At 35.2% G+C, this 19802-nt stretch overlaps 1 protein-coding gene across 1 annotated transcript; it reads left to right on the top strand.

Moving 5' to 3' along the window:
* The first annotated feature begins 18432 nt into the window (after positions 1-18432).
* LOC6645020 lies at positions 18433-19112 on the top strand. Its single transcript, XM_023177220.2, has 2 exons — positions 18433-18957; positions 19024-19112. Exon 1 carries the CDS (start codon positions 18565-18567, stop codon positions 18940-18942), a length of 378 nt encoding a protein of 125 aa, XP_023032988.1. The 5' UTR covers positions 18433-18564; the 3' UTR covers positions 18943-18957; positions 19024-19112.
* The last annotated feature ends 690 nt before the right edge of the window (positions 19113-19802 follow it).

Raw genomic sequence — 19802 nt, forward strand, 5'->3', positions numbered from 1 at the left:
GTTAAAATTATATTAAAGTTAATTGTGGAAAATATACATACACATGCGTGTCTCATTTTGTGTGCAGTTATTTCTGTTAATGAAGTTGATAACTTTTCGACATTTATGGTAACATTTTTGCCATTGTTATTCTATCTAACAGTTTTGCAGCTTTTCATTGTATCATTTTATAGGTACTGATACTGAAAGACACACTAATTATTAAAAATCCAACGAACGATGTAGTTCCGAAACGCATTTGGCATGTGAAATATTTGCCAGTGTACGTCAGGAGAATGCATTTTTAGGACCAACAAAAAGGGTACATTAAAAATATCCATTAGCATTTTAATTACTTTTAGTTCATAGAGCTTTTAGTGCAAAGCAATTTTTAAATGGAATTCATTTATCTATGAAAGAGAAGGTATGTTCTTGATCAGCACGACGAGACGAGTTTTATATAGCCATGTTTGTTGGTCTGGATAAACGCAAAACCCTCCCAGACCTGTTATCAATAACTTTGTTTATTGATTAAGCGGTTATCATAAAAACTCAAATTTGTAGGTTTTTATTTTCCTATTATGTCATCAAGATCATGGGATTATATCATAAATGTCTTATAGTAACGATCGGTCGTAAAAAAAACCTTGGGCAGAGAAACTTTTTTGTTTCTTTTGCGATTATCACTAAGTAGGTTATCAACTTACGCATAATACTGTCAAATTAAATAAAAATCGGTGGACTACATTTATCATTAATATGTAAATACATATAAATCACTTATATGATAAAATGTCTTGCTATATGCACCACACTTCTCCAGCTTTATAGGTTTATAATTTGGAAAAAATTCCACGTTTTTTAAGAAAAAGTTGTGAAAGAAAAACTAGCAAGGGTATACGAACTTCGTCATTAGCCCAGGCCTCTAGTTTTTACAACCTCTGAACCAATTCGTAGGATTAGGTCGTGGATCCGTGGCAAATGACAAAGGTAGAAAGAAAATCCGATTAACTCTAGTTAATTTGGTAGATACATTTTATGGTTAAAGTAATTTATGCGTGATTTGTATAAAATCAATAATGATAATTTGTGAATATTTAAACAAACATTCATTACATGTAACGCTCATTTAAGTTTCATTAATGTCACACTTTTTCATGGCATAATCTTTTCATTTATTTACAATGCAATAACAACAATAGGAACAACAAAAATTTGAAGGCTATTGCACAGATTTTTAATTAATCACTGACAATTTACATTTGCTTACTGGCACATTTAACCACATTTAACAATGAATATGTACACACACACACACACACATACATACACAGACACTTATCTATATACATATGATTGTGTATAACTGTATGCGCTGAAGGCTGATTAATTAAACAATAATAAAAGCACAGCAGCATATACTTATAGGCAAACTGATTTTTATTTTATATATTAATTATTAGCGAAATGTTTGCCAACATTAATAATAACGCAATAATAATGAATTAAGTAAGTCATTTCGCCGACTTCGGTATACCATGTAACAATTGAAAAAACTGTTATAAATTTATGAGACCAAATGTATCTATTTTAAAGTTATAGCAATTTCATAGTAAACTTGATGGATTGCCATCACGGTCACTCTTACAAGCCGCTACAAGCAAACTCTATCAAAATTTATGCTGGATGCTAAAGTCGTAAACTTTGGTCAGGAATACATATACATATATATTCTTCATGGGATCAGAAAATCTTCCTTCTGCCTGTTACATACATTTTGGCGTTTTTAACATATCGTTTCACCCCATGGGTGCATGGTATACAAATATTTACGTATACAAATACTTTGAAGCCGTTTTTCCCTTTTAACCACTCAACTATGCTATTTGCATGCTCATTAAATGCAGACAAATTGAAACATGATTTTCATCTTTAATTTGTTACACGCTTTTTTAAAGAGTTTAGATACCCGTTGACTAAAAGTTAAAAGCATTTGAAAATGGTGATTCCAAAGACTGATCATGAGAATATTTTTTTCTGTTCTATCTTAAATAACTCATACATAAGAAGATCAGTCCAGTTACTAGGAATTAAACTATTTTTATTGATCAAGTATTATTATTATTATTCTTTAGCAAAATCTTTAAATAACACTTGCCTGCTAAGGTGATAAGGTTATAAAAATATTAATTTTCGAATTCCGTCTAAAATGTTGTCATACCAATGATGTTTTTGAGAAAATAATACAAATAACTGTTATTAGGGGTTCCTGTTATTTAGGCTTAATATCTCTGTACTAATTAGGTTTTCATTTAGAAACATTTGAAAAAATTCAATTTGAGGAAGTGCATAGCAACGTCGCCAAGCGGCGTTTAATCTAAAAAGTTTGCAGTTTAAAAAAAAATGTTTGTTGTGTATATTTTTAGTGCATATTTAATTATGTTTTACTTTTTTATTAAAACAATGATTTAATTTAATTGTCATAGTGTGTTTTGTTTTCCTCCCTTTTTCACTTGCTCACTTATTGTTTCCTTTTTTTAACAACAAAAGAAAGCTTGGCAACATTTTGGTGACATTTATTAAGCTGTCTCCAATTTGAGCAAGCAGCTTGTTATAAAATGCACGGGGGAAAAGCAACGGAAACGGGCGAATACACTGTTATACAGAGTGGGCGGGGAAGGGTAAAGAAAAGAAAGTACTACATACTTCCTGAATTATGAGCAGTTCATGTTGAGGCCAAGGTACAGACAGGGGCGGGAGGAAGCCAAGTCAAGTCAAGCAACTTGCAGCGCTGATTCCAAATGCAGTCACACACAGTGAGATAGAAAGAGATGGAGAGAGTAAATTTTCCTCTCGCTCTTCTTTTTGCAGTTAAGGGTTTTTTTTTTTTTTTTTTTTTTTTTTTTTTGTATTGCCCTTGCATCTTACTTTTTTATTATTTTTGCGGCGAAAAATGCAACAACAAAATGTTTATTTCATGTTTTTCCAAGTCCGGGCACGTCGTTTGCCTTGTGGATGCTTGACTGCCGCTGAAGCTGCTGCTGGAGCTGCCTCTTCTTGTGGCGTGCTTCAAAAAATGTTTCACTCATTTCACACAGACACACTCAAGTGCGCTTAATCTTATTTATTTATAGTGGCGGATGTTGGAGGCGGCCCCAGAACTGCCCCAGAGGTGAGCAAAAGTTGGAGCTGGCCTGGGCTGTATGTTGTGTGTGTCTGTGTGTGTATGTGCGTGTGTATGCATGTCTACCTGTCCGTACTTATGCAGTTGTTGCTTACATAAGTACTTACCAGCTTTTCACAATTGCAAGCTCTATTTACACATGAAATGCAATGCGTATCAATGGCCAAAGGCCACTTTAAAACCTTAAAGCCTGACCAAGCCTGTATATTTTTTTTCTTTTTTGCTATTAAACTTTGTGCAAGTGCAAATCTAATTGAGAGGCTACTCGACTATTAAATGCACTCACTGCCAGCTACTTCTTCTACTACTTGTGCGGTTATCAGTCTAAAGAAGCGCAATAAATAACCATTAGCCAGTTGAATGACTTAGAGAGAGTCTTGAAAGCTTTTAAATCAACAATACAAATAATATTGATCCGAAAGCAAAAGACTCTATTAAAATCTATTATGTGTTTTTGTTAGTCAAAACCTTAGTCTCTATCTGAAGCTTACAATTACAAATTAATATTTTATTAAATTGGAAGACAAACTTCTTGGTGCATGAATTTTGAAATAAACTAAGAAAACATTCTGTATGCAGTTTCAAATTTTAATCACCAGTTAGTTGATTTCTGAGTTAGTTTTGCAAACAGTTTTTCTAAAACTGATTACGAATTACTTAAAATTGTATGTCAATCTTTAGTCGCATATTCCCATGTATTGTAGTGTATGCATTTCAGCAAGCCTCAAAAATAAATTGGCGTTACAGTTGAGTAAACTTTTTCCCTAGCATTTACCATGTGCACTTTAAAACATTTGCATACGAATTGGGATCGGCTACAGAATTGGCTATACCATAGCAAGATATTTAGTAGATGGAAGGAGCTGCGAAACGAAGAGAGCGGGGTGAAACTTTTGGGGTAAAGATATGGGTCTCTGTCTGTGTGTGTGTGTGTGTCGACAGTTTTAAAACTTGCAGGCAATCAAAGTGTTAACAGCAAGGCTATAAAACTTTTGCCAAAAGAAACTTTCTTTTGACTGCATGTGAGATCTGTCTGAGTGTGTGTGTATATTGTCTGTGTGCTTGTATCAGTGTATAGATTGGGGTCAGAGGGGTAATTCTGTGGGTATCTATTGGATTCGCACACTCAGATTTTCAGTTATATGGGGGTGCTGAGCTCCTAATGAGTCTTGCATGACATTCACACGTTTAATAGCTGTGGCACCTGCTGCTTGCATTATCATCATTATTGAGTTAATGGGTCGGCGAATGCCACCTGTTGAGCTAACAGCCATGTAAGTGTAGTAAGCTGATGAAAATTGGCCAAAAATTTGAGGGAAAATATAAAAACTTTTCTCATAACCGAAATGCCATTAAAGTTAATTCATTCTTCATGGGGAATATATATTTTAGCAACGAAACGAAGATAAATTCTTAAAGATAGATAAAATATATCTTAACAGATGATCTTTTAAAACGTTTACTTACTTCGTTTCTTTAAAGATCGCTGCAGCTTTAGAATATAATGAAACTGTTTTTCTATATTAATTTAAAGATCACAATTATCTGTATTCATATGGAATATTATAACAATTTCCTGAGAAACAATTGCATTCTATGTGAAGTTGTTATACCATACACCCATAGGGTGAAATGGTATATTAAAGTCGCCAAAATGTATGTAACAGGCAGAAGGAAGCATCTCCGACCCCACAAAGTATATATATTCTTGATCAGGATCAACCACCGAGTCAATCTAGCCATGTCCGTCTGTCCGTCCGTCCGTCCGTCCGTATGAACACCTAGATCTCGGAGACTATAAGAGCTAGAGCCACCAAATTGGTATGCAGTCTCGTGTAGTATGTACAGTTATCGAGTTTGTTTTAAATTTTCGCCACGCCCGCTTCCGCCCCCGGAATTTACAAAAAACAGATTTTCTTAAAAACTATGTAAGCTACCGACATTAAATTTGGTATGTAAGCTAGCTTAATAGACGCGCAGATATTGACTATTTAAAAATTTTGCCACGCCCATTTCCGCCCCCGAAAATTAAACAAAACTGATTTTCTCGAAAACGAACAAAGCTAAAGTCACCAAATTTAGTATGTATACTGGCTTAGTATGCGCGCAGAATACATATATTTTAATATGTTGCCACGCCCACTTCCGCCTCCATAATTTAGAAAAACCTGATTGGCTCTTGCAATTTTTTGATCATCGCGATCAAATTTGGCAGACTAATAAATTTTATCTATTTCTATCAAACTACCAAATTTGATTGAAATCGGACTAGAAACATACAAAATATACGTATGAACGTATTTTGCTACGCGATCCATAAGGGCAGAATTGGCCGTTGGCTAGTGGCGGCGCTAGAGTGCTCGTGTGTTTGTAGAGTGAGCGAGATAGCATTTGGTATGAGGGCATGTTAAAACAATTTAATAGACATACATTTGGTTTTCGAAATTTTAAATATTTGTTTCACCTGGTGTATGGTATACCCAAGTCGGCGAGACGACTTACTTACTTCATTTTTTGCTTACGTTTTTCGCCATTAAAACAATACATTTTTCTTTCTCAATTTTCTTCAGTAAGAAAAAGAAAGAGAAAAATTGTTAACTGTTGGCGAAATTTCAACTTTTTTTTTTTTTTGGCTGGCAAAGTAGAAAGCCTGAAGTAAATCGAGTCTAAAAATAAATTGGAAAATATTTGTCCTATACATATTTGTCATGGTTCGATTACAAACTCAAATCAATTTTACCCAAAAAATTAAGAGTGGGGGAAGGCGTCAATCTGTTTTGTGGTAAATTGAAGTCCTAACATTAATTTTCCTATACAAAGTCAAACATTCCTTGACTTTGTTAAGCTGCTTTCCACGTGTTTAAGTTTTGTCTTTCGTTTGTGTTTACATGTGTTTGCCTAACGACAACGCCCACACACGCACACACACACACACACACACACACACACAAACACACATACTTACACAGAGGCACACAAAAGCACACACCCTCTGCTTGGCACACAGAACGAAGAGTGACCCCCCGAAAAAGTACATTTATTTGGTTAACCCAAACTCCTTCTCGGGTGTTTTTCCTTTTACCCAATCTCCTTCGCTTGATCTCTTTCTCGCTTTCTCTCTCTCTAGTATACTCTAGACAACTGTAACCCAACGCAGATTTATTTGGCCAGGTTCAGGCCTCAGGCTAAATCATGTCTAGACAACAAAGCACATATTTAATGCGTTCTAGAGCCACTCTCTCACGTCCACAAAAAGTAAAAGAAAATCAAAGTTATGTGTGGCCAGTAAAAGGTGTCCTCAGCTATATTTTTCTCCACTTAATGACCTACAATTAGCGTAGGCAATTGATATTGTTTTCGGGTTGGTTTTGCTTTAGCAGCAGGTTCATTTTAATTCAATTTCACTGATAGACCCTTAAGGTTTATGCAATTAGTTAGTTTTAAATATAAAAAACATTCAAAACAAAGGCAACAAAAAATAAGGGGAAGCGGATATTTAAAGTTGACCGAAACAACGATAATGAAATTGTTTTTATGGCTGTTAGTAAAAGAAAAGCCACAACAATAAAGAAGAGAGGAAAAAAAAACACACACACACAGAGAGTGAAAAAAATATGCATGTAACAGTTTATGGGCGGCAAAATTTGGGTTAACTGGCAGCTGGCCAAAAAATGGGTTAACTGTTATGGGTAAACTCACACACACACTTAGAGAGAGAGAGGTAAAGCTAAAGGCATCATCTAAGTGGATTTCTGTGTTTAAAATATTCTTAAAAACTAAATTTAATTCATATTGGCAAGTCATAGTTTAAATACTCTTTAAAAGGTCTTCAAAAACATTGCAGACGACTCAAATTTACCACACCATTTGAGTATAAAATTTAACGAAACCCTAAACCTGTCAAAACCAAAACAACATAAACAAATAACTGCCACACAATGAAAATATTCTTCAATATTTAAGCATAAATATGTTTGCTAAAATTTGTTGTGACAAAAGAATTTTCGTACCATCAGCTTAGATTTCTTTCTTTTTTTTGCTTTTAACACATATAAACTTGAAAGACCCAAACAGACACATATGTACATACATACAAAAACACACAATAACAAATTGGCAAACAATTAAAAAAAAAAAAATAAATAATATGCAATAAATAAAGACTACGATGCTTTGCATTCTCAATATTTATTTAAATATTTGCCAGCTGCAACAACTAAATAAAAAACAAAACATAAAAGTTTTGCATCGTATATAGAGAAAATATTTAGTTTTTACTTGGTTTCAGCAAAAATCTTAATTCAAAGGAAACAAAGAAGAAAAACTCTTAAACAACAATTGGCTAAAAATAAAAAGTCTTAGATATGTACATATGTATGTCCTAAAGAAATTTTTATGTGCAACGCCCTAAGAGCTTTGGCCTATTTAAACGTAAACACAACAATGAAATTGAAGCATTATGTACTTTAATCAAGCAACCATCAATTCAATGGTTGCTGATTATAAAAAGAACAGGAGGTGACAGACTAAATATTACGCATACGCAGCATTGGTCAGCGTTAACTAACTGAATCGCTGTTGGCTTTTTGTTGACAGGAAAAGTGTAAAGTTTGCATCTTCATTAAGAAGAACGTGCACAAAGTGCAAAATGGCAAGAAAAGGGCAAAATACATAGAGGGGCAACTGGCAACAGGCTAAGGCAAGTCAAGTCAAGGCATGGCAAATCAAGGCACGGCAGGGCACGGCAAGTAAATTTATTAATGAAAGACGGCTCGCAATTAAGCTCGTTACGACTTTTAACTGCCGCTCATTAAAAATGAAGTAAAACTCGCGTTCTTATAATTAGCACTGCCATCGCATAAATAAACTCGACAGAACTCGCTGAAATGAAATTAAATGCAGTACAACCGAAACATTAAAGATAGACAAACCAAGCAAATTGAGAATAAGAGACAACAACTGACAGCGGGCAAATTGCATTAAAGTCTAGAGCCAAGTATAATAACTACAATTGACATAATATTAAAAAAGTTTATCCTTTTTCTTGTTGTTGTTGTTCCTGTTGTAGCGGCCAAGTAGATTTGCTCTGAATGTATAAGGTTTTTCTTTTCCTTTTTTTTTTATTATTATATTCTGTTTTGTTTTTTTCGTTGACCACAAGGTCAATTGCTGACTTGGCAAACAAAATGGAAAAATGTGTAGGCAAATGTTTCAGGGACATATGTGTGTGTGTGTGTGTGTGTGTGTGTGTGATTGTGAGTACATTTATTAAACAACTTTTTGATGGCCAACGACAGCCGAGGCCTTCCGAGGCGTAAGCATAAGGGGCCGATTCCAGAGATTCTAAGATTGTAATTTTGATTGAAGTGGATTTTGATTATGCCAATTGTCTGAGATATCTAAACTTGAGAAGGATTAGGAAATTAAAAGGAAAAACATTTTGATAAAATTACTTGCGCATGCCTAATGCCAAAGCTGGTATTTTATTAGGATATAAACTCAATTTCATATTGTAGTTGTAACCACTCTGCACCCCCAAAGACTAGGCAATGGTAATATATTAAAGCTATGCCCATATTTTGTGGTGAAATAAATTTCAAGAACACATTCACAGATGTTTCGCAAACATACTTATATGACCCATAGGCCCACCCACTGTGTTCTGGATGGCTGTCTATGTGAATGTGTGTGTGTGTGTGTGTGTGTGTGTGTATGTGTTAAGTGGCCAAGCCTAAAAGCATGCTAAACTTTGTGCGGAAATGACACGAGTTCCGATTCCCGACAGTGTCTATATATGTGTGTAAGCGAAAGCGAGGCGAGCGCGCTTAACTGACCAAAAACGACGTCGCAACTGAGAAAGGAAGGGAACTGCCAGCGCCTTTACCAGCAGCAACAACAACAACAACCGTTATAACAACCAAAAAGGGCAATAATAATGGGCCATTGCAATAATAACAACAACAACAACAGAATGGCAGGCAAAGGCATTCACATGGACTAGAACATGACCATGGCTAGTCATAGCCATAGTTATAGGGCCAACACTTCCTTTAGTAAGTTTGTGTTTGTGTGTGTGTGTGTGTCTCTTCGTGTATGCAAAGAGGGCTCAAAACCATTTATTGAAGAATTATGCATGCTTTTTGCATAATAAAGATTTTAAATTGGCTTTTAAGTTAAAATTTTAAGTGAAATATTGTGCAAATAAATTTAATTTCAATCGCTTCAGGCCATTTGACATAACAAAACAATTCAAGACCGAAAACAATAAACAAAAACTTTCACACACATACACATGTAGAGGGCAAAAGGGGAAAAAGGGAATTGGCGGCGAAAGGGGGGACAGTGAATGAAGAGACAGAAGAAAGTCTTTCTCAATGCTGCAGTTGACGTTTCATTTGCTTCATTTAAATATATAATGCATCTTTTGTTTTCACTTTATATAGAGGTAAATACGTAATATATATATATATATATATATATATATATATATATATATATGTGTGTGTGTGCGTTTGTGTATGTATGTTTATTTGTATGTTTGTGTCATTTGCTCAAGAGATGCCAACTTCAGGTTTAGAAAATACTTCTTCTTTCAAAGTTAAAACAAAGTTAAATCAAAGACAAAGATAAACAAATGTGTGTGTGTGTATATACGTATATGTATGTATATGTTAATGGGAAAACTGAATGGAGTAAGAAATGAAGCAAAGAAAGAAGAAAGGACAAGTGGAAAAATATAATCTTTAGCACAAATTAAAAGAAATTAAGGAACTAACAAAACAAATGAAGCCCAAATGCAATAGTCCATAGTTGAAAAAGTAAAATTAACATTTCACCTAAAGAGACAACAGTTTAACTGCAACAATGTATACAAAGCCAACATATATTAAGTGGATATCGATATATATGTATATCCATAATTCATTTAGTTTAGGCTGAAGATATTAATTAATGTATTCTTTAAGATTAATCCCATAGACTGAAACAAATGAATTTTTACTTCGAAACTAAAGTAAATCTTTAAATATTTAAGATGAAACTAAGTATAAGGTCAGTTGCAATCATAAACTAAACTTGTTGCAGTATGTTTTCTGACTTTGATAATCAACCAATATTGAATTAAATATTTAAAAGAGAATAACCCAGCAAAATTCGCGCCTGCCACTAGCTATCACAATTTGTGACGATGTGTCAAAAATGCGTGGAAGGCAAATGGCATAGCGAATTTTAACTTTTCATCACTTTCATGTCTCGCTGTGCTCTCTTTCTCTCTCTCTCTTTCTCTCTCTCTCTATCTCTCTATCTCTCTATCTCTCTCTCTCTCTCTCTCCATGTGTCATGCAATATTCTTTTACAACAAAACTCATTATTCATACATTTTTGACAAACCGAATGACAACTGTCGCTTTACCCACCCCCCAATCCAAACCCAACCCAGGATGTATGTATGTATATATGTATGTATATATTATATAGACACAAAAGAACAATTTTGAAAATTTCGTTGCAATTAAATGCACATAAAAAAGAAAATGAACGGTGAGAGTTGATGGGAATGGGTGGGGCGGGATAGGAGGATAGGAGGCGCACGAAAATTGTGAAAAGTGTCAAAGTGAGTGCGTGTACAACATGGCATATGACAAATACAGCAGGAGTAACAACAACAATAACAGAAGCAGCAGCGGCAACGGCAAACCGGAATGACAAGGACACACGCACAGACAACGTGACAAATGCGGCAACAACTTCAACTCAACTCGACTCCGTACTTCAAAAACTCACTCAAAAAGCGCAAAATGAAAAGCATAGTCTACTTTTGTGCGCAACCAAAACAAATTCCACAACCTCTATGTCACACAGTCAGTCTCACCTTCTCTTGTTATGTGTGTGTGTGTGTGTATGTGTGTCTCTGTATGTAATTAAAAAACTTTTTGTAATTTTCCAACAGTGACATGGATTAAACAAAACATGAGCAGACAAACATTTTACACCTGAGCTGAGTTTTATGCAAATTGTAATTGTACAAAATTATGACCTGGCTTTAAATTATGTTTGCCCAACGTTCTGACAATAATCAAGTGAAAATATATATATATATATGTATATGTATGTATATACACATGAGCAGATCTAACGACACACAGAAGACAAAGCTTTAATTACACAAGCGACACAATGCGAAAAGCAAACAGGTCTGAAACTAGTTTAAAAAAGTTCAACAGATTGAGTTGACTGCCAATTTCAATTTACCTAACTCAACTAAATGTTTATAATTTCATGTTAAGCATCTTATATTACATTCGAATTACATTCAATTCAGTCTGTCAAAACTAAAAGGAGAAAGCGCATTAGCCATCAGTCAGAAACTAAATGGTGCAAGTTAATTGACAGTGAGTCAATTCCTAAATCATTACAAGCTGTGACCTCATTCACTAGGCCCATCTAGTTAAGAGTTTTCCTTCTTTTGTGAAATGTTTTGCAATGATGTTTTAACTTTGTTATTGTTAATATTTGACATTCGGCTTACACAATTCTTGCAAATTTCAACTCAACGCTATCAGGTAATTTTGTATCTAGGCAAAATGTCAAATTCTAGCCCATTGCCCTTTACAATCTACACCATATATACATTATCTCAAACTGACTTGGACAGTTGCCGTCAGGCAAATGGAAAGAGGTAGGCAGACAGGAGGCATTCAGACAGCAGTCAGGTCATTCAAGCGTGTTGGCACCGGGCACAACGTCTTAATCCTTTCGCTGACATGGCCAGTAACCCGTTTGTTTCACACCCACACAAACATCAACACAGATAGAATCACATACACACACACACACACACACACACACACACACAGAGCCATAGTCATAGTGCACAGACAATGCCTGAGCTGCGCTTTAATTAAATTCTTTTGTCGCAGTGGAATAAAAAAGAACCAACAGAGGGAGTAGTAGAACGAATGAAGTGGTGTAAGGAAGGACGAACATGCAAAAATCCAATGCTCAACGCGCGCGAGGAAAATTAATAAAAGCCAAGTCAAGCAGCGTCAGTACAAGCCAATCATACGCACATATGAATGGATTTGTTTGCCATATAGCAAAATTTAATAAACGAGAAACCGAAACGATACCGTAACAGACGGGGCAAAAGGAGCAAGGGAAAGAGGCTCAGTCATTGTTAGATGAATATCTAGAATCCTCTACCATTGATTGCATTTATTCAATTCCTTTCTCCAATTCAACAAATGACTAGCATCGTCTGCTGTTCAATTTGGCATAGCCTAATTCAAGGCGCAAATACAAACACACACACACAGACAGAAAGAGATAGAGAGTCAGATAGAGAGAACTATTGACATTGAAAGCCGCAGCATTTGATGATGTGGTGACAATATTTGATTGCTTAATATTGAATTAATTTACCATATTTTGTGGCCGCATGTGGGCGTTGAGGTTGAGTCTCTTGCCAAATGCACACACACACAGAGAGAGACAAACAGCAATGTGTATGTGTGTTTATGTGCAGCCATTTAAAATGCAATTACAATATGGCTGACTGTGCAAAGGTAAAAGTTTCTGCTCTCTACTCTCGTATCTTTCGCTCTCGAGCATGGCAAATTTTATGCCAAGGCCAAAACAAACTTATTGGTAATACCGAGCAGCGAATTGAGTTAAGTTGAGTTTATAGAACGCATTGACCTGTCGCACATTAAAAGGCCATAGAATACGAACAAAACGAAACTACACCAACACCGACATCAATAAAACAGAAGATGAGATACCCTTAAAAAGAAATATACGATTTAATTGTCTTAAATATCAGTTTAAAGATATAGCTTAAAATTAAAACTATTCTTCCCTACCATAGCAAGCAAAATTCAAACAAAAACAAAATTGAAATGAAGGAATTTATTAAACACAAATGATTGAGTTGAATACAAGAACTCCAATCACCGAAAAGTTTATTTACGCAACAATTACTTCAATTAATTCATTGTAAATGATCATTTAATTGTTTCTAAGGATGCATTCATTTTACTTAAAAAGTATGTTATACAAAATTACGAGTAGTTGGCAAATTGAATGTCATTATTTCATTCTTAAAAGCTTTGTTAAAATCATTTGTGAATAGATTCCTTGCTAAAATGCAATACAAGATTAAAAAAAATATATAGTCTCTGCTTTATTGTTTCTATTTATTTGACTTAGAACTGAAAACTTAAACAAAATCCCAACTATAAGGGTTCTACTTAGATGAAATTTAACAAAATCTAACAATTTGTATCTTCCATTATTGCATTTGCATTGAACTATATATAGCATTAGAGTAAGAAATTGTTGTAATTTTCCTCATGAATTTCATTTTGTCATTGTGATTTATTAATATATATTTCACATGAAACCTTTGGTACCTTTCAGTGCAGTGTATTTATGTGCTGCAATTTTCATTCTCTTTCGCTTATACAAAAACTTTGGTCAAGAGACAGGAAAGTTGTTTTGCCTAAAAATATGCAATAGAAAATGTTTGCCAACTTTTCAACCAAACAAGTGAAGCGTTCACAAATTGTTGAACGGACAATGTCGTCGTCTCATTGTCGTCGTTGTCGTCGTCGCAGTCGCCGGGCATTAGGCACACCGATACACACAAATGAAACTGAAGTCTGTACACACACACGCACACATACACACAAAAAGTGAATAACAGAGGTCTGTGAAAAGAGGAATAGGAAGAAGGTCCATCTGCCCATCTCTTCTCTCTCCCCGCCCATCGCCATCTTGTCCAACTTCCATCTCCACAATAATAACTTTTGACTCTATGTACAATATTTCGCTTCTTTGGGTCCGAAAAAGCAAATTGTTTGACTGTGCGTCCAAAGTGAAGCGCTTGGCAAATATATTTTAGGCTAGCGACTGAACGAACGTGTGCCACATTTTCCATTTTTCCCTTCGTGTGTCTTGTTTTTGTTGTTGTTATTTTACCCTAGAAAATAGCAACATAACTGCAAATGAAATTTCGTAGATTCCGCTGCAAAGTAAATGAAGAAAAATGTGCAAAAGCAAATTGCCAAAAAAAAAAGACCAACGAATAACCGAACACACACTTACAACCAAAAAAAAAATACCAAGGAAAGGGGAAAAAGAATAGAGAAAACACTTTACGGGTAAGCAGAAAATATTTTCATTGTTGCTGACACCTCAGCGAATAAGAATGAGAGAGTGAGAGAGAAAGAGAGAGAGAGATAGAAAAAGACTGAGATACTCAGAGGCTCTGGGACTCTGAGACTGAGACGAAGACGGAGCAAGTTTTTAATTAAGAAATCTTGTGGAAATTGCTCAAATATCTCAACAACAGTTGCAACTGTTTCCTAATTGAGATGGAAAATACAAAAAAAAAAAAAGGGCAAGGCAAGCCCATACTTGCCATGAAGCTCATTCAAACTTTTATTTATGGCAATAAAATGCAATTACACATAATTCTCTCATTTCACATAAACACACACACACACAGCTGTTGGTTAAGAGCACAGACCAAAAAAATAAAACTGTTGCCCTTTATATGAATTTAAGTATAAGAAGAAACCTGTTTGGCTTACTTGTGTTCACTCCTACCGAACTGTTACCACTTATTTATGTCAAGTTTATTAGTTTTTATGGCCCACAAACAGGAGGCCACAAGTGGATAGCCAAAGATATTTATGTATATATCTAGTATATATATTTGTACATATATATAAATATAGTTTTCTATTGAACGGAGGCATATTTTTATTCAATTACATTGTGGGGACCACAGAACTTATCGAGAGTTGTTTAGGTTAATCAGCATAAAAATGGGACTTTGATAGATAAATGCGAGATGAGTTTGAGCTGCCATCAAAAAATAATAGAGAGATTATTAGGCGGGCTTATTGTTTACCTATATCAAAGTATACTTCATTCAACAGCTACAAATCCGGAATAACAACCAAATTTGTTTTAAGGAGCTTGATTTAATGTATTCGCAGTATAAAGCACTTTAACTTTATTGTATTCGAGCGAAAATGCAAATTTTTGAACCTTCCCTCGCTAATATAACTGCCAAGACTTGTCTCAGCATTCGTTTGGTTTCTTTCGCTCCATAAAATGTCGCTGCGGGAATTGACACTCTCACAATATACACAGATACACCGAACACACACAAAGTCTCTTACTCAGACATTTGCATACGTGTGTGAAAAAGTTTCACTCTTGATTCTACAAGCATATATATCTATATATACATACATATACGGTATAGTATGGTAGTTTCCTGTGGTGCTGCTTACTCACATACACACACAGGGAGAGAAGTCGTAAAGCTTCATTTAACTTGTATTTATGTTGGTTATTAAATGGATTTGTGTCCGCAAAAAGCAACGATTTCAATTGGATTTGTAGTAAAAATCCTAGCAAGAACGAGGGGGTCGATGGCGGCCAGGATGTAAGAAAGGGACAGACGAAAAAGAAGAAGAAGTGGCTACATAAATGTTTATACCAAAAGGCTATCCCGTATGATTATGGGTCTATTCGTTTCAGCTGTTGTTACTGTTGGAATGGCCAACACCTTTTTGCGCTCTTTTGCTTAAATGTTATGACGGCTTTTAGTTAAATTGCAGTCGGGAAAAGTTTCTCACACAAAATGTCTTTATATGGGCCGCCTACAACGCTGATGCTGCCGCCGACGCTGGCGACGACGCCAACGCCGTCTCAACACTTGACTGAGTTCAAGGCAAAAGGCAACTTAACTTCCGGAGACGATTTTTAAAAGCATGCGTAATCTTTTGGAAATGGGACATCATGAACGGAACTTTAACCTTATTCAATTTGCTGTAATGTTCATAAAACCATTAAAATTGTAGAGAAAGAGAGGGATCAAGAGAGAACATTGGATTGAAACGTAGGGTGCTGCTGTGCGTTTGAGGTGGAGATTTCGAGTTGTTTAGGGTTTTTGTAAGTAAGTGGAAAGACACCCGCATTGCTGTTGTGGTTTCTTGCCTGCGGCGTTTCATAATTCAATTATTGTGGCTTGAAAAGAGATTGAAAATGACTTTTGCAAGACAAACTGAGTATGTGTGTGTGTGTGTGTGCGAAATGAAGACATTTCCAGCTGAGTCACCTAATTCCCATCCCAATTTCGATTTATAAAAACAATTTCAACAATTTCAATGATCAACGTGTAGCAATTTCAGATACAAAGAGAATATTTTTCTTTATACACCTGGCAAATAATTAAAATGTCACCTGAAAAGTATGCTACAAAAATTTACACATCACGTATACGCGATGTTGGTTAGTGAAAAGCCTTGCAAAAATCTCGTACCGTAGGACCAACTAAAGATAAGAGAAACATTTTGAAAACAAAAAAAGTATAAAAGCGTATAGATATATTCGTTGCTGTGAATTCTGCAAACATTCTGCCCTATATATTTCTTACTCTATTTGCCTTTTTTTTGTTAAAGTAAATAAATAAAATAAATAAATAAAAATAAATAAATAAATAAATGAAATAAATAAATATTTTCCCTGTTAATTTCGCTTTGTAGCAGTTTGTTTTTTCGACCGCTTTAGTTCGGTTTGGGTCGTTAGATCCTTTCTTTTGCACACACAGCAAACATTTTAATTGCTGCAGACCAAAATAAAAAAATAACTTGGGACAGCTTGTCCACTTCTGAAACACAACCCAAAAAAAAAAAAAAACAACACAAAAAATATAATAAAAAAGAGAAATGCCAATTCGGTCATCAATCTCAATACAATTGCGATTAATTTGGCAACCATAAAATGCGGCACCTTTTCTTCCATTTTATATTTTGTGATTGATGCCAATGTTCATGCAACATGAATTGATGAGGGGAAATATATTAATAACTTAAGCCGTCTGCCATTTTACCTTTTTTTCGCTCTTTTTGTTCCGGAAGTCCGCAATGAGGCGTAATAATTAAGCAAGCTCGTTGCCCTACCTTTAACACCCTATTGGGGCCAACCTTTTAGCCCCAACTCGAATTTGTTGTTACTGCTCATTTATATTTATACATTGTATTGGCACTTTTGACCTTATGTTTCCCTGATTCTTCACGTTCGTCTTCATTTCTTCACGCTTGGTTGGCAAATACAAAGTTTTTCTTTTGTTTGTGCGGCTAATTAAAGTGCCCCAAAGGGCGGTATGGCTCGGTCTCTCGCTTTTGTTTCCCTGCGTTAAGCATCTTAGAGGAAATTTTCTCAACTGATTAGCTGCCGGTTGCATTGTGAACAAAAGAAACAAACTGACGACTGACTTCCACCATCTCGACTCATCTTGCCCCTTCTTGGCCCACAGTTTGCTCTTTCTTTAATTCCCCTGACTCTAATTGAATGGGCGTAAAGGGTGTAGTGGTAATGGGAGGCGGTGGCTGAGAATTAAACATTTAATTAAGCGTAACCCTGTAAGTTAAGCTGCAGTCAAAAGTTGTTGTGGAATTTTAAAATCTATTCAATCGCCGGCGGACATACTTTGTAATGAGTTCATTTCATGGAGTTCGGTTCGTTTTGTTTGTTTTCTAACTGAAACTGAAACAGAAACAGAAACCCGAAAACACACAAAAACTACAACTAAAACTTTAACAAATGAGCCAGAGCCAAGCGAACGACGTGCTAAAAAGTGTTGCCTACTTTTATGCGCTATACACACAGACACACCCAGCCACACACTCAAACGCCACGGCAGGTGGCAGGTGGCAGGTGGCAACACAACGCAGTCAAAATAAACAAAACAGGTGCACATTTTTCAGGCTGAACTGAAAGTTGATGAGGTTTGGTTACCAGCGGGACGATGTGGAAAAGAGTTGCGCGGGCGTGGTTATTGCCATTGAATGCCTACATGGACCAGCAACACTTTTTGGGGCACTAGAGTGTCTATGAAAACAGCAACATCAAGAAGGCTAACGAAACGCAGTAATTCAAAATGTGCATACATTCCTTTTACACTACGTATATGTACATACATATATAGCACTCATACATACACCAATCTATCTCTCTCTCGCTCTCTCTCTGTGTATATGAGTGCGGTACAAGGGCGTGTCCAACAGGAACAAAATTTAATGTAAATTATCTCTAAATTTAAAGCCCTTTAAATATAACTTTCCGTAAACAGTAAAAGAACTCTATAGAGGATTAAAATTCTATTAATTCCAAAGAATTTTAAATTATCTAAATGTGTATATTTTTTTTTTCTCCACTTTTAAATCACATTTGCTTTTCATTTTGAAGTCAGCCTTGTTCTTTATGCCATATAGAATATCTTGTATATACACAGATTTCTTACATCGAAATTCTAGAGTGAAAATAATTTTCTTTTTTGTTGCTAAAAAAAATTTAAATTTAAATTTAAGAGTTATTCGCCCACCATGTCTGATTCTCTCTCGAATTCTGTGCCACCAATTCGTATACCCGAAACTGATTCAGAAGACGATGAGAATAATTGGAACTTGCAGCTACGTCAACGCTATGGACCGCTGTTAAATCCCTGGCTGCCAATCTCAATTCCGTCACAAAGTACCTCTCTGCTATTTACAAATGGACGCTATCGAAATGTCTACGAGTGTGGTCCACTAACCGATCATGAGAAGCATCAAATGATCCTTTTAAATGAATGGAAAAAGCGTACACTTGACCAAAAACTGGACATGGATGACGATGACGACGATAATGATGATGATGATCAGGACGATCAGGTTCAGAGCGGGGCAATTGAAAGCGATTTGCCACAAAATCCAAATGCATAGATTTTCAATTATCGGGTAAGTTGTTAATATCAATATGAATTGCTTTAACTGATTTTTTAAACACAATGAAATGTATTGCAGGAAGGTCTTTTCAGTCGTATATGTCTACTTCAAATTACTGTAACTTCATTTACAAGTGATAATAAATGTATGCAAATATGAAAAACGTATCCTTACATTGCTATGTAATTATCAATGCATTGATAATGCTTGAAAAATAGTTGTAGTTAATAAAAGTAACCAATTAAAACGAACTAAGGTAGAAAATTATATGTATTTTAGTTATTCGCATAATATCAAATAGCTTTCAAAAAGTATTTTTATTCATAAAGAATTTGTTTTCAGGAACATATATACATATACCAAAACTAAATTACTTATATCCCTTAAAATTTGTTGTATGTTACATTACGTGATTTGTTTTAAACAGCTTTTAGAAAAAAACATTTTATTATATCTACTAGCTGTATGTATAGTGGTAGCAAATTGACTGATTGAATACAAAGTGTGTAGGAAAAAGTTTTACTTAAAACTTGAGTGGGAAAGTATCAACTTGAAATTCTTAATCCTTTAGATATGAAAAATATCCTTTTTTCTGTTAGTTGAGGGAGTGTGTCTGTCTGTCTGTGTGTGTGTGGACTAAGTGTGTGCCTGTGTGCTGCTTTGTTAGTACATTTTTCATAATTTACATGTTGTTTGTTTGTTTGTCTGTTGACTTTTTTTATGTACAACCAGAGACTTGACTAAAAGCTGCAGTCGTCTGTCCTCCATCCGCTCCCATTTTGACTCCATCCTCCACTTCACACACTTACACATACATACAAATACACAAACACACATGTTTGCCAGTGTGCCTATTT

This window comes from Drosophila willistoni, assembly GCF_018902025.1.
Source record: "Drosophila willistoni isolate 14030-0811.24 chromosome XR unlocalized genomic scaffold, UCI_dwil_1.1 Seg105, whole genome shotgun sequence".
Lineage (NCBI taxonomy): Eukaryota > Metazoa > Arthropoda > Insecta > Diptera > Drosophilidae > Drosophila > Drosophila willistoni.

Bases quoted from the DNA above. Each gene is read 5' to 3' on its own strand.
- LOC6645020 (XM_023177220.2), top strand. From the start codon at position 18,565: ATGTCTGATTCTCTCTCGAATTCTGTGCCACCAATTCGTATACCCGAA.